This window comes from Populus trichocarpa, chromosome 7 (assembly GCF_000002775.5).
Source record: "Populus trichocarpa isolate Nisqually-1 chromosome 7, P.trichocarpa_v4.1, whole genome shotgun sequence".
NCBI classification, from domain to species: domain Eukaryota; kingdom Viridiplantae; phylum Streptophyta; class Magnoliopsida; order Malpighiales; family Salicaceae; genus Populus; species Populus trichocarpa.
In genome coordinates, this window is record NC_037291.2 from 9,717,395 (window position 1) to 9,734,177 (window position 16,783).

General features: G+C 31.8%; 1 protein-coding gene across 1 annotated transcript; it reads right to left on the bottom strand.

Moving 5' to 3' along the window:
• Nucleotides 1-13,844: 13,844 nt before the first annotated feature.
• On the bottom strand, nucleotides 13,845-16,448 carry LOC7457171 (cytochrome P450 726A27). The gene is made up of 2 exons (XM_002310024.3): nucleotides 15,221-16,448; nucleotides 13,845-14,670 (listed from the first exon to the last, which is right to left on the bottom strand). The coding sequence occupies exons 1-2, from the start codon at nucleotides 16,106-16,108 to the stop codon at nucleotides 14,044-14,046; spliced, it is 1,515 nt and encodes a 504-aa protein (XP_002310060.3). The 5' UTR covers nucleotides 16,109-16,448; the 3' UTR covers nucleotides 13,845-14,043.
• Nucleotides 16,449-16,783: the final 335 nt, after the last annotated feature.

Here is a 16,783-nt window from a genome sequence, read left to right on the forward strand (position 1 = left end):
CAATTTAACCCCTAATTGACCATTAAACTTTTAATTTCTTCAATTTTACCCCCGAGTTTTGTCAATTAAGCCCCTATAGTTTGGCGGATTTTGCAGATTCATCCTTGGCTGCAAAATTATTCAATTTGACCCCTAATTGACCCTAAAACTTCAATTTTCTTGCAATTTTACCCCTGATTTCAAGCAATTAACTTGGTAAAAATTAAATTTGGTCTCTTAAAATTTCAATCTTCTTAATTAAGCCCAAATTGGGCTCCCAAACTTAAGTTTTTACCAATTAAGCCCCTAATAAAATTAATTTGACCCTTTTAAAGTATAATTAAGTCCTTGCACTTAATTAAATCCTTCAATTAGACCCAAATTAATTCTTAAACATAATTAAAATTTAATTTCATCCATGATGAAATCAAATTGGCTTATTAAAAATTTAATTATGTCCTTGAACTTGATTTTTATGCAAATTCATCCAATAGTTATTCAATTTGACCTTGAATTTGCATTTTTTTTCTCCATTTTTGAGCATAATGGGGTACAATTAGGTCTTGAATTTCCTCCAAAATTGCAGTTTGATTTCCCGGCTTGCTTTCTCCACATTGCCAGCCTTTATTTTATTATTTTATTTTTATTTTTTAAAAAAAGAGTGAATTTTGGGGAGTACCCAGAATTGCTTCATGACAAAAACAATACCATTTTTACTTTTAGCTGAATAAAAAATCAAGTGATTAATTAGGGGAAAATAATGTCAACACCTGTTGATTTTTTATACCATTATTTTTCTTTATCAAAATAATGTCATTTTTATTTTCTGCACAATAAAAAAATTCGATTAACGTTGGTAACCCTGATCATTCGACCTAACTCGTCACTCGAAATATGACACCCTGGTAGGCCTGCATGATTGGGCTCTTAATTGTTTTTTGTCGTCAGCCCTAAATTTTTTTGAAAAAAAATTTCAGACAACACATCGTCTGATTTGCCCAGATTCCAACCATTATGGTGGTCGAAAAATCAGGGCTTAAGTTGTTTTAACCTAAAAACTCATTTTTAAACCCATTTCTTACCGAAAACACCTTAGAAACTGTGATAAACTTATCTATAGTCTTAAAAAAAACCCAAAACAATTGTCTTAAAGACCAAAATCAACCCGAAACAAAAAAATCAACTCAAACTCATATATGTTTTTTCATGAACTTTAACAGTAAAAAAAAAACACCTAATATGAACTTCCCTCATCAAATAGAACCATTTGACACAAAAATTGTTCATTTGATAGCTTATATCGGTGTCGACAATATGTTTTTCTCTCTATTGTTAGAATCTGGTGACCTCTCTCTCTCCTCTCTCAACTAAGGACAAAAAAATAACAAAAAAGAACTTTTGTATCAAAATTGAATTTAAACAATATTGAGGTATCAAAATTGTATAATCTATGTTATTTTTTATGTTCGAACACCAAAGTGTATCTTTTGTAAAACTTATGACATGCTACCCATGTTTAACATATTTTTCATTTCGGTCACTTGTCTTTCAATCCCACCCTTTCATAAGAAATCAAAATTAATTGGTCTTCAATTAGGATTAAGTCACCACAAAAAATTTAAGGACCAAATTGAAAAAATAAAAAATTTTGCACGGCTCATCCATAGTAATGTGTGAGAAGATGAACAATGCACTTCTACACAGTGAAACATCCACGCCTTTTAGATTTATACTTAATAATTAGTCAAAGTAGCAAAGACTTTTTTTCATTTTTTTTCCTTATATATTCTGAAGTTACAACTGTGCTATGAGATATTTAAGAGTGTATTTGAGATTATAATGAAGGTTGCTTTATAATACGTTTTTCACATCAAAATGATAAAAAAAAGTACTAAAAAATAAAAATCTAAAGCTAAAATAAAAATTTAAAAGCATGGTTGAACTGCAATATGAAACAGTCTGGCCATTCAGCCCTACATCATTTTGATCTAATTACCATCATTGATGCATATTATATATGCTTTAATCTCTAGTTCTTAAACATGTTAGCTTCTCTATATACTAGCGTTTTTGTTCTCTACAATAACCAAGGTACTAATTCATGTATAATTCAGTTAATTAGACTTGAAAGATCAAGAACTATTATTACCTTTCATTGGCTAATTAATGCACTTGCAAAATGAGAATATTGAATTGCATGCCTTGCATAAGAGACATGGAAAAGAAAACCAAAATGTGGGTTAATTGCATTAAACAAAAGTTGCTTGAAGGTTCTTAATCAACAAGATCTTGCACAAGGACCACTAACTTGTTACGAGTTAGTGCCCCAAAAATTTAAACATGATGATGATCATCATCATCCTAGTTATTCAGGCCAAGCTTTAATGACCTCACCCTCACTTTAACCAAGCCTAAATGGGCTACCTTCCATGTTTTTTTGCCTCGACCTAGTACCTCTACCAAACATATATCCCAGTGAAGTTTTTTAGTTTCAAGATAAAATGGCGTCTCACATTACCACCTAGCGGACACCAAATTTTCTATGCAGAGTATAGTCACCTTTTTATTGCTAATGGTTATTTACTTTTCATATGTCACCATAAAAGGTATGGTTAATCACCAACCCCTCCACTAATGATATAAGCACCATAACCAATGACGAGCATTAACCCTTCTACCAATGGTACACCAACTAACAACTCACCACGAGGTACTTACAACCCCACTCTCTATAAGGCACTTGAAACATCACTTTCCATAAAGTAAGATGACGTGACTAAGATTTATAAATACTTTGAGTTACCGAGTAAACATTTAAGCTAGGCAAGTTCATTCAACAAGCTTAAATAGAACACACAACTTTTCTTATGTTATTTACTCTTTTTCTATTTTCTATATATTATTTCCCCCATACAACTTATTAACTTAAATATTAGAGGATTCCTTATTCTGACTATAGACTTGTTTTTTGCAGGAATAACCAAGCTCAAAGATAGTCCACATTCAAGTTCACACACTTTAACCCAATAACTAGTCATAAAAAGCCCAATCCAATCCTCATGACTTCATCATTATGCAATGACCAATTATGCAAGACCATGGGATGTAATCCAAGTAATATTTGTAATCGGTTTGTCATTAAACTTTGTTTCATAGTCCTCACCAAATGCAATAACAAAAGGGGAAAACATTTTAGTGGAGGACTTAAGCATTTACTCGCGACATGTTGGATGTTAGATCATTTAAAAAAACATTTAGGTATTGCTAATGATATGAACCTTGTGATCACGTGGTTATGCAACCCACAATCAAGATTGAAATATGATCCTAGAAAGCTGAAAGAGGTCTAATAGGAGTGTGACATAATATAAACATGTCCCAATGCACCAAGACTATTGAAATTGAATCGAATGACGCCACGAAGCTAGTTAATTTTTGATAAGTCAGTTTTAGTTATTTCAAGAACCAAAGGATACAAGAATCACTCTTATACGTTAAGTTAAGAACACTTTAGAATTATTATTGATCAAAATGTTTCTGAAAGTTAGGCTTATAAGAGTTTAAGTACTTCTGAAAAATTAACCCTAATAAATCTACCCTTGTGGGCTGAATTGACCCATTTACGAAACTAACCCAAAACCTATATTAGTAAGCCTAAACCCTAATCCATACAAGCCTTGAATCCTAGCTAAAAATAAAGTATTAATTAAGCCTAAACAAGCCTTGAGTCATAGTTGAAATAATAAAAATAAAACTCATAAGTTAATTCCCTATGTTGTTGTGAGATGAAAAGAAGAAGAAGAAGAAAAAGAATACAAGTCTAATATAAGACTTATTTATTGCCTACAATGTTGTCCAATAATCTTAAAACCAATCTATCAAATACCATCAACTTTTCTTTCTTTGTATATCTAAGATGAATAAGGAATCCTTGTAAGAAAAGGATTTTGAAACATTAATGAGTTCTTGTCATACTTGAAAATTATGTTGCAGCCTATTAAATATCCTTGTAGAACTAGAAAATTCCAAAAACAAGCTACCACATCCTTGTAGGAAAAAGAATCCTTTTCAAATAGGAAGTCCACAAGTCAAAAAGAACTAAATAACAAAACTTGTACAACCTGTTTTGACCTATATCATAAGGCCTTTTCGAACTCCGGTTCATCTGAAAGTTTACCCCAATATAGAATAATATTTTGGGAAACTTTGGGTAAATTTTGAGGCTGGTCTAACAGTCAGATTGAGAATTATGATTATTGTCGTAAAACTAGACAATTATGCTAGAATTTGAATTTCCTTGTTCAACCATTTCTTGGGTCATATTAGCGTACACGTTTTCAAGAAGAAAAAAAATTAAATAATGTAGAGATTAACCTAAAGTGACTTGATAAATTTGATAAGTTCAAAGACAATCTGGAAAACAAAAAAAAAAATAGTTTGACTCAAAAAAATTTCAAGATGACATCTTTTTTTTTAAAAAAATATTGAGATGACAATATATTGGATCGACTCGGGTCAACCTAGGTTAACATGTAAAATCGATGACCCGTCATGAGAGTGTGATAACATTATAGAAAACAAATCAAAAAATATTTCGAAGCTCATTTCTCAATCAACTCAATGTTTAAGGAAGGAATTGAAAAAGAAAATCAATTATGAAAAGGATAAAAAATGGCATGTGTTAAACCTTGGTTAACTTGTCAAACATAGATAATAAGACTAGTATAACTCAATAGAAAACAAATCATAACAACTTATAAAACCCAATTCCTAATCAATCACTTGTTGAACAATTAAATTGAAAAAAATCAATTAAAAAGGACAAAAAAAACTCAAGTCAACTCGGGTTAACTCGTTTAACCTGTGACTTGAGCTATGAGACTATGATAACCTTATAGAAAGCAAACCAAAAACAAACTATGAAGCTTAATTTCAAATCAACCTAATATTTGAGAATGAAATTGAAAAAAAAAATCAATTACAAAAAAGGATAAAAAAATCTAGTCAACTAGGTTAACCCACAAAAGCCATAACCCAAGTCATGAAATTGAGATAATCTCATTGAAAATAAATCAAAATAAATTACGAAGCTAAATCCCCAATAAATTCAATGTTAAAAGATGAAATTGAAAAAAAAAACTATTTTTTTTTAAAGTAATGTTCTATAGAACAATATTTAGTGAGCAAGGACCAATGATTACCCCTCCTCAATTAGTGTTTGCTAACTAGTTATGGACCCACGCTATGTTATGTGATCAAATTGTTTTGAGTAAAAAATGATGTTCAGGTACCGCAAACACATTTTAAAGCATGAAGATAATTTTGCAACTTAGATCATAGACCTGATTGGGTCAAATAGGTTAGTTTTATTTTAATTAAATGACATAAAAAAATAGGCAAAGACAACAAATGGACCAAAGTAAAAAAAAAAAAAAAAAGTGATCATGATAACCTGAGAAAAAAACATTTTAAAAAATTTTGTTCAGGTGCCACAAAAATGTTTTAAAGCATGAAAAAATATATGTGTCTGGGGTCATAAACCTAATTAGGTCAAATAAGTTTGTTTTAGTTTGGTTAGATGATATAAAAATAGGCAATAACAATAGATGAACCAAATTAAAAAAATGATCATGATAACTAGGGTAAAAAATGTTTTTTCAAAAGATGATAAACGATATAGCTCAATTCACAGTTCATTAAATACAAAATGATGGAATTGAGAAAAGAAAGTACTAAAAAAATCAGCTCGATTCAATTCGAGTTTCATAACAAACCTATAACTCGGGTAATAAAGGCTAAACAAACTTGGGTTAGCCTATCAAATCCGCAACCCAGACCATGAAATCAAAATAACTTTATAAAAAAAGAAAACGAAGAAAAACACCTATGTTAACTTTTCAAATTCATGACCCTGAGTCATTAGATCGAAAACACCCTATTTGAAAATCCATAAAGCCCCTACCAATCAAATATTGAAAGCTGAAATTGGAAAAAGAATCTCAATTAAATAAAAGGATCCAAAACAAAAATAAGAGTTAAAAGAATGAGAATCAAAATTAAAATAAAAAATATATTTTATTTTTTTATTGAAGGGTGAAATTGAAAAGAAAAATTAATTCAACCAAAAGACAAAAAAAAAAAAAAACAATCAAAAGAATGAGGATCAAAATTTGAATAAAAAATAAAAAAAAATTATTTTATTTGAAGGGTACAATTAAAAAGAAAAATCAATTAAATAAAAGTACAAAAAAATAAAAAGAATGAGGAACTAAATTGAAAAAAATAACATATCACAAATTGAGATTGAATTATGAAATTCAAAACAAATCAAAATTTTATAAAGAGGCCAAGAATAAAAAATAGAAATCAAAAGAATAAGGACTAATTTTGACATCTTAATAAATCAAAGGACAACTCTATAATTTCGCATGGCCAGTATGATTTTCGAGGGAAAGAAAAAGAAAAGTGAGAAGAGAAGAAAAAAAAGGCTATTGTTATCTCACCACCACCCCAACGCTGCCACATAATATCCCAAAAAAAAAGAGGATACCATGACACCTCCAGTAATAAAATGAAAGACGGTGTTTGGCCACTAGGAGGCTCCGCACGTGGTGCTCGAAAGGTGCTTACGCATCCTACACGTTTGTGTATGCAACAAACACGCCAATCATTTTTTTTTTAATAATATTTATATTTATTAAAATAAAAAATTACCCTTAAGATAACCTAATAATAACAAAAAAGAACCAGTTTGAAAATACTAAAAAGCCTTGGATGCTAGTATACAAAATTTTGATTCCAAGGGTATTTTGGTCGTTTCACTATGTTTTTAAAATGCAAAAATACTTATTTGTCCATAATCAATTTAGTAATGACTAATTGACATCGTGAAAAGATCTCAATGCTCTCAACAGTAAATTCAATCATTTTTTTTGTGAGTAGAGCAACATCGTTATTACACTGTTCCAGTGAACAGTACTTACGAGTCTACATGAACAATGTTTTCCAAGTACTATTAGTTTTGATTAATTGTTCCCGTAAAGATACTGGCAATATGTTCTCATACAATTGATATGGGATGAGTTCATTGCAAAAATGTTAATAGAAAAGAGAATAAAATATTATAGTGAGTAATATTGCTATAGGTTATCACTAGATAGGTTCCCAAGCTATGTCGCGGGTTGGGTCGAATTTTTTCTAATATAAAAAAAAAATGTCTGGACGATGATAACATTTTTAAAAGAGAGAGAAAAATTTAGATCTCAAGTCATTGATTTGAATGAGTTCAATAATCTAGCTTTATTTAATATTAAAAAAAGCCAATGATAATAAAAAGCCAAAAACAGAATGTCAATGACTAATTGAAAAAAATTAACGCTTGCCAATATTATGAAAACATACCTTTTCAATATTTTTAAAATGTCTCAATGATTTTATTTAATAACAAAGCAAAAATTGAATGAGAATGAGATAACCTCAAAGAGAAAAATGAAAGAAATCCAAAGCTCAATTACTAGTAAATCAAATGTTGAAAGAAGAATTAAAAAAAAAATAACTTGAGTCAACATGTCAAATTTACAACTTTGTCGCGAGGCTGAGATAACCTCACATAGAAAAAATTGAATAAAATAATGGAGGTCAGCTCTCAAGCAAACTAAATGATAAAAGGTGAAACTGAAAAAATCAATATAAAGAAAAACATCAAGAAAAAAGCTTGAGTTAACCCAAGTTAACTTGATTGATATGTAATCCAGGATATGAGATCATGATAACTCTATAGAAAAGAAAGCAAAAACAATCATGAAGCACAAGACCGAATTACCTAATGTTGAAGGATGAATTTGAAAAAAAATTATTTTTTAAAAAATAAACTAAAAAAGATGAAAGTTAAATTGAGCTAATTTTTAAAACATGTAACCCAGATAATGAGACCGAGATTACTCAAAAAACAAAAACATGAAAAAATCACGAAGTAAAATTCCTAATCATTCAAAATAAAAAAATAATAAAAAATAGGACCAAATATAGCATAAAAACTAAATAAAAAAAATAATGAGGGACTAAATTAAGAAATAATATAAATCAAGAGAATGATAAAAATAACAAAAAAAAATAGCAATCAAAAGAATGGGAACCAAATTGGATAAAAAAAATTAAATAAAATTAAATGTTAAGGGATAAAATTAAAAAAAATGATAAAAAAAAACAATAAAAAGAATAAGAGCCGAATTAGATAGAAAATTAAATGGAATAAAATGTTTTGTAATGAAATTAAAAAAATCAACTTAAAAAAAACATAAAATACAAAACAAATAGTAATTAAAAAAATAAAAACCAAATTTAAACAAATACAAAATAATATGATACATTTAATTTTTAGAAGGGATGTCATGGAATATGAGGGGAGGAGAGAGGATGGCATGACCCCTACCGCGGCTCCACTGTGACCACTTGTATATATATATAAAAAAAAACTCAAACTCCCAAGCTTACGCTCATGCATGAACATGGAACATGTGGCATTCTCTTCTCTCCCTCCCTGGAGATTCATTGTTCTTCTTCTTCCAGTAAACACGCACCATCCCTTCATGTGTTAGTACCTTACTTTTTCCCACATTCCTTCATCAAGCTTCATTAAACACTATCATCATCTTTGGAGTTCATCCAAGTTGGTACCCTCTATTTGAAACTTGCATCAGTCTCACTTCATTTGGTGGACTGTGGGATCCAGTAATTTTATATGTGTAATTTCTATCAATTTTGTTAATTTTCACATTATATATTATTTAATAATAAAAAGACAAACGTGATAGATTATGTGATTTTGATATAAAAATCATATAACACAGCTACCAAATTGAAAAATTGTTAACATACAAGTGAAATTGAAATGTTTTAACAACTACATGATGCAAAGATATCAGACCTTGCTTTTTAATAACAAGACATCAGCCTCCAAAAATAGACACTTGGTTTGATTATCTTGTTGTTGATCCCATTTTATATGCATTCAGTTAATGTTATTAAAATTACAAGTTGACTTTGTAAAACTCAATCTTACACGGAGATAGTCCGTGTAGGTCATTGGAAAAAAACATCGATGAACTCACTGACTATAAGGACTTGGTCTTATTGTGAAACTTCCTTCTCTGCATCCACCACATATGCTAGATAGCACTGTAATTCTTTCCATGTCATTCGCCTCAAGATTCTTGTCTTTCTAACCCGATTTCTTTATCTAAATCAAACACTACTTTTGTACCCCAACAATTCACTGAATCTTTTTGCTTTGCTAACCAATTTATTTCCACAATCACATCAAAATCAACCATATCTAAGACACTTAAGATCTTCTATAAAGATTTTATCTCCAATATCTATTCCACAATCCGGATACACATACTCCATCAATATTGATTCATCTAAGGCAGTAGAGATTGAAATAAAGAATTCTAATAGAGTTGGTTGCCTATATAATCTCAGGGAAAATACAGGGATATAAATGAATAGGTTGTACTCGTATCAAACAATAACTTGGCTTCAAACGAGTAAACAAGAAGAATACTTGAAACAATTGTGTTGGATACCTAAGCATCATGCTAAGTCAAGGCAAAAACTCTGGCATACCTCTATCCCTATTGTATCTGGCCTTTATCACCTACATCCTAGCCTTTATAACCACGACCACCAAAACCTCTACCACCATGAGCCACAGATTGGCTTGTCGATGGTGCTTGAATAGGAGACTGAATTGAAACATATGCTCTCAAAGCTTATATCTGTCTCCTACGACACTCCCAAATCTTATGACCTATCTAGCCACTACCAAAACAAGACCTAATCCTCCAATAGCACTATGTACTAGTATGGCCTCCTCCACAATGCTGACATGAAGAATTGTCCCCTGATGGAACAAATAAGCTACGAGGTGCAAACTGAACTGAACTCTAACTATAGCTCTGAGCACCACTACTGTCATTTTGACTGCCTAAGTTGCTGGCAAAAGATCTCTATCTAAAAATTCTCAAAACCTATAAGCCCTGACGACCACTCCATCTTTTAAACGGACCTACACTCGATCCCTACTGTCTAAAAACTGACCCTCTTTTCTAGGCCTTTTAGACTAGCCTATAGCCATATCCTTTAATTCTCATGCTTCAATCAACCTAGTGCTAAGAAGTGGGATGGAAACACCTAAGACACCATCACCATATACATCAAGGATTTAATTAAGTTCTCTAATGAACCTCTTCACTCTCCACTCCTCAATGGATATAAGATGTGTATAATACCTTATCAACTGAGTAAACTTCAAACCATACTCATCCATTATTATGATCTCTTGAGATAGCCTCTCAAACTCATAAACTCGAGCATCCTTAACACTTTGAGGAAGAAATCTGTCCAAGAACATAGTTCTAAACTCGTTCCTAGCCTTGCTCTCTTCCTAAACTCAAACCAAGAGATGGCTACTTCTCCCTCCAACCCGAATGATGCCAAACTCATGGCTCGATGGTCTGTACTCCCCAAAGCTTCACACCGCCACCATATGTCATCTAGAAACCTTTGAGAATCCTTTAAGCTGTCTGTCCCAGTAAAGGTAGGAAATGCTAACTTCATAAATTCATTCAATGACACATTGACTCCTTGAACAATTTGGGATGATGATACATCTTTATCCTTTCTTTGATCTCTTTCCATATTACACTCTATCTAGGTCTGCAAAGCCTGGCTAAGCTATTTAATTTTATAAGGGATTTGGGGTTAACTACTCCTCCACCTATTTCATCAACCATATTCTCCTTTTTTAACTCTTGAGGATCCTCCTCTACTGGTGGAGGTACCTCCTCAACATGTTAAAATACAAGTACACTACCCCAAGGTTGTTAAAATCGCAATTTTAACACGGCACGGAAAATGCAAAACAAACTCGGATCGTAAAATCGTAAAATCGTAAGGAATTTTAAAATACATTAAAAAAATTCATGCTTCAAATAAAAATTCATACATAATTCAAGCACCTTAAAATACATGCTTCAAATAAAAATTCATACATAGTTGAAGCATCTTAAAATACATGGTTCAAATAAAAATTCATATATAATTTAAATAACTTTTCATTAACTAATAATTAACAAATTTAAAACAAACAATCTGCTGGTTTGTCATGTAAACTAAAACCAGCTTCATCGCGATTTCTTCATTTTGTATGAACCTAAATAAACAATTCAAATTTATAAGATTTTTATCAAATATTATAACATTTAAAATAATATATATATATATATATATATATATATATATATTTAAAATTTTATTTTTTATATCAACACATTAAAAAATCTAAAAATATCAAAATTAAATTAATTTTAAAAAAATTAATTTTTTTAAAAACAACAGGTAAACCGCTAAAACAAATATAAAACAATGTTATATTCTAAAAAAATAGAGTAAATTGCAATCTACAACTCTCTCTTACTGTCAAGATCTACACTCAATTTAATCTAACTAAACTGCAGCCCAAATTATTTCGAGTTGATACTTCACAGAGATTCATCGAACAACATGTTAGAAGGGGTAAGTTGCCCAACATGATAGAACAAGGTAGAAGAGACATGAAAAATGACAGGAGCCGTCTAGCTTACGCAAAAATTAATTTAAAATAACAAGGAAACAGTAACATTGAACAAGTACATGCTGTTTCATTGTTTCTCGTGCTACACGTACACTGCACCGCACCAAATGCTAATAGACAGTCGGCACCGCCAATAGTTAGTCGACATTTGTAATAGCAATTGCAATTTATTTTCTGCGTGTAAAATCATTAAATCGGTGGTAAAAAGGTGATTTTACGCGATTTCACCTGATTTTAATGATTTTACTCGATTTAATCTGATTTTACTTATTTTCGAGTTTTATAAACGATTTAGCATGTAAAGCCTACATTGACTCGTAAAATCGTACGATTTTACGAGTTAAATCATGATTTTAACAACCTTACACTACCCCTTCTCATATACCTTGTAGTCCTTAATTGTACAATAAAGATGTCATCCTGATTGTACCTACTCTAATAGTACCAACTAATTTTTTTATTCCCCAACTTTTCCTATAAAAAGTGAGAGCACTTAAGTCATGCTAGAACAATAACATGATAATTATCATAGAATTATAAGAAAACATATATATCACAAAGTTCAAACAGTTGAAGAAGACATGCTTGATGAGAATTCAAAAACCCAAGGACAACAAACAAGACGATATAGATCCAATGTTTCATGCATTACAAAATTAATTATATTACTATTTCTTTGACCTACAACTTTGATACTAAGTTTTTCATGACTCGATTTTTGGATCCATGACTAGCACACAGGCAAGGTCCCCCTTCAGGTTTCCATACCTCTATGAACCAAGACTTACATACAAAATTTTACCATTTAAACAAACTAGAGATCTATACAGCTTTCGATACCATAATTAAAGTCCATAATATAAATCAACATCTTAATACATAACTTAATACAAATATTATAATTGTGGTGCTCTAACAAGATATAACAAAATAATATTAATTACAATAAAAGAGCAGGTTCTAAAGTCCAACAAAGGTGACCTCTTAGAAAAACTTTATGCTTGAAAATGATAAATAACAAGAGGGTGATTTCAACAACTCGGTGAGTAAATAACATTCAATATACACATACGAGGTAATAAGGCAAAGAGAAACATATACAAATTTGACTTTAAGCTTTTACAAGAAAGTTTCATAAACAAGCCATAACAAGGAATATTATAAGGTAAGGCTTGTCAAAAAATCAAAATGCAATGAGCATGCGGCTCCAAACTGTGGGATGATCAGTTCACACATGTTAGTGACTACCTCGACCAGCTAAAGTTTAAATATAATGTGTACAAAACTAACACTACTTTATTAGCATGGGTATTCTAACTAGCATATCAAGAGATCATATCATAATCAAACAAATATAATTATATCTTAATATCAATCAAATGAGGAGCTATCAAATCAGATATACACATAACTCATATCTAGAATTTAGATTAAAAAAAATTATCATATTTTATAATAATAAATGATATATATATATATATATATATATATATATATATATATATATATATATTTGCGCGCATGATCCATTTTATACTAACAATTTAAATATTTGTATTATTTCTCATGCATATGGAATATTATTCACTCACCTGACTGAAACGTAAAACAAACATGGAAGCATGTGCCAAAAAAAATCATATTGATGTCTTGCAAGTAGAATATCAAGATTATCTGAACACAAAAGAGAACATACTAAAAACAGACTCGAAAAAAATGTACAATATATATAATACACTGAACTTAGGGTCTAACCCATAACCCTATACGTTTAGAAACTAAAATGTAATTATAAACCGGAAATGATTAACCTGATCAATCCCAAACATATCCTAAAATGATTGAACCTAAAAGAATTGATTATATCTAACTACATAATCAACCATTCTAGTGGTTCAACCCAACCAATCGATCGAAATCCAACACACCAACTGGTCTACCAGTTTAACCTAATTGGTCTACTAAATTTAACACACCAACCGGTCTACTGAATTTAGTGACCAACCGGTTTCCTAATTCAACCCAACCTGTCGACTAATTGGATAGGAATTCCAGACCAGTTTCACTTAAAATGGCAGATTCAGAACAATCCAACACACCCAGTCACAACTCCATATTCGTGTAGACAAAGCCATGGTTGTGGCACTTCCCTAGCACTACTCAAATTAAGTATATATAAATTGAATATAAAAGATGTTAACCAAGACCACGACGAACTTTGCTATCTGAAAGTCGAAAATTGTTTATTTTCCAGAAGGGTAAACTTCCCGAGTTCTTGGAAATACATGAGAAACACATTTAGCAAACGTTCTATAGTTTACTTTAACTTGCACAATCAAAAGAACATCACAAAGTAAAAACTAAGTAGTTTAGTGCAAGTAGATTTGATTCAGGGACCAACACTTCGGTGAAACTGTCACAGACTTTCATCATTCCACAGGCAAAGGACAAGGACCATATGGAATGGGAATCAAGTTAAGATAATGTTTTTTCTTAACTGTTCCCCCAAAAGCCTCATTCATGTCAAGATCTTCTAAAGCTGCTCCACTGGAAAGTTTCCAATCGAAATGGTATAGCAGCCGTGCAAGCAGAAGCTCAGCATTACCTATACCGAACAGCATGCCAGGGCACATCCTCTTTCCAGCACCAAATGGGATAAATTCAAAATTTGTACCCTTGTAATCAATTGAACTATCTTGGAATCTCTCTGGATAGAATTTCTCTGCTTCAGTCCAATCATTAGAATCCCTACCAATAGCCCACGCATTGATTATTACTTTACTTTTAGCTTGTATGACATATCCATTAATCTCGCATGTCTTGCTGCATTCCCTTGGAATCAAAGAAATGGGTGGATGTAGTCTCAGGGTTTCTTTGATGATCAGCTTCAAGAATTTCAGATTTTGAAGACCTGTTTCATCAACATTCTCTGAATCACTAAAGACTTGCCTCACTTCTTCTTGTGCCTTTTTCATTACCCTTGGATTTTTCAACATTTCTGACATTGACCATTCCAAAAGTGTTGATGTTGTTTCACTCCCAGCACCAAACATTTCCTGTAACAAGACTTGCGAGTTAGGGAACTGATCATATCTTTCTTAATTAGTGCATAGAAATCATATATCAATTCAACTTGGAGAGATAATTGTTTTCTTGATTATGAATCTCTAATTGTTTAACCTTGGTGTGTGTGAATTGGGATCAGTATTGATCGTTTAACTAATTGGTCCCTTCTCCAGCGCCTTTTTTGAAGGCATTGGAAAGGCACGATTTTCTACATCAACCGGTCCAACTATTGTGTCATGATGGCCGTGATCTCCAAGATCCAGCCACCTCTTTAGCAGGATTCGACCATGCCTCAGGTCACTGAATTGATTTGTTTCAAACATCCAGTTCAATGACGGGCTGGTGTCTTTAAAGACACCGGAGAAGGCACAACATAGACTTAAATTTGAGTTCGAATACCTTACACAAATTAGATCAGACGTTCTTGAATTTAAGTAGTATCAACAGTTAAAGGTCGATTTATTTAGCATCAGGTGTGCAGGCATATATTTAAAACATGTGTGAAATGTGAAGCACAAACAGATTTATATATGTACTAACCACGATGATTGCTTTGATGCTGTCTGTTGTTAAAGGAAATTCAAGGTTTCCTTGATTCTGTAGATTTAGAAGAACATCCAGAAGAACTTCCACTTCGTTGTCTTGATCAGTCTTTCTCTCTTCCTTGCTGGCTCTACGTTCATTTATAATGTTTTCAAGGATCTCATCTGCTTCTATATGCGACCTTTCGAGTCTAGACCTCAGCTTACTGATCATGTACAAGAACTTAGCAGAAGGGAACACATCTACAATATTCAGACCAGCCAATGCCTCTGCCACATCTTCAATGATTGGTAAGAAGGCTTCTTGGTTTTTGGATTTCTTACCGATGCTTGTTCTTGCAATGACGCCGTTTGATAAGTCAAGCATCATTTTGCTAAGGTTGATTGGCGAACCGGCTTTCGCATAAATATTTCTAATAAAATTGGATACCTCTTCTTCCCTTACTGATCTGAATGATCTTACACGTTTTGCACTAAATAGTTCCAACGTGCAAACTTTCCTCATTTGTCTCCAATAGTCTCCATATGGTGCAAACCCAATGTTCTTGCGATTGTAAAACATGATATTTGCAACAAGGAGGCAAGGTCTCTCGACAAAGTTGATCTCATGTGTTTTCATTACTTCTTTTGCTGCTTCTCCTGAAGAAACAACGACAGTTGAGACTTCTCCAATTTGAAGTTGCATGACGGGTCCATATTTCTTGGCCAGGTCTGTTAGGCAATGATGGGGAAGAGAGCCGGCTAGCTGGTGAATGTTTCCAATGAGGGGTAATTTCCATGGTCCTGGAGGTAAGGCTAGAGTTGAGCCATTGCCTTTCGATTTCTTCCACAATCTCAATACAGCAAAGATAAAGAGAAGGCTGGCTAGAAGGATTGGGAATTCCATAAAGAGAAAATCGACAGGATTAATGGCTAACGCTGCAGCCAGTGAAATTGGTAAGGGAGGCTAATGTATCATTCCTGCCCTTTTATCATAATCTCTCTCAAGTTGCAATTAAAAATATCCAGGGAACTTGAAACATGGCGGCATGGCTAAGATGTCAAGGATTCTATGATGACGAAGGGGGACAAAAATTTCCAATTCAGCAACAAGAATTTGCTCTTCCGCTTTCATACGTACGGAAGCATCATGAATCGATCTTTTCTCTTCTTTTAAAAACGTTTTTAAAACATAAAAATAAATAAAGCTTAAGACCTACTAATAATTTTTTAAATCGTATAACGGCTAAGGTTGGAGGAATTCTTTCCAGCTAAATGAAAAGAAATGATGATGGAGAGAGGCACACCCACTGATAATGTATATGCATCTAGTTATAGCACGGCTGTACCAAGTCCCCACACAAAGCCAAAGGGTTAATTTGCTGTGCTATTTATGTTATATTTTAAATAACTAAATAATGTTTGATTAAGAGAGTGTTTGTGAGTGTGATTATAGTTGTTTTTTAAAATATTTTTTGTTTGAAAATGTATTAAAATAATATATTTTTTATTTTTTTAAAATTATTTTTTATACTAGAATATCAAAATAATCTGAAAACACAAAAAATTATTAATTTGAAGT

What these genes read in the sequence shown, in the direction of transcription:
- LOC7457171 (XM_002310024.3), bottom strand. Translation starts at nt 16,108, where the DNA reads ATGGAATTCCCAATCCTTCTAGCCAGCCTTCTCTTTATCTTTGCTGTA. An exon ending in GCATCAAAGCAATCATCGTG is followed by an intron (nt 14,671 to 15,220) that starts GTTAGTACATAT and finishes GTCTTGTTACAG; the next exon opens with GAAATGTTTGGTGCTGGGAG.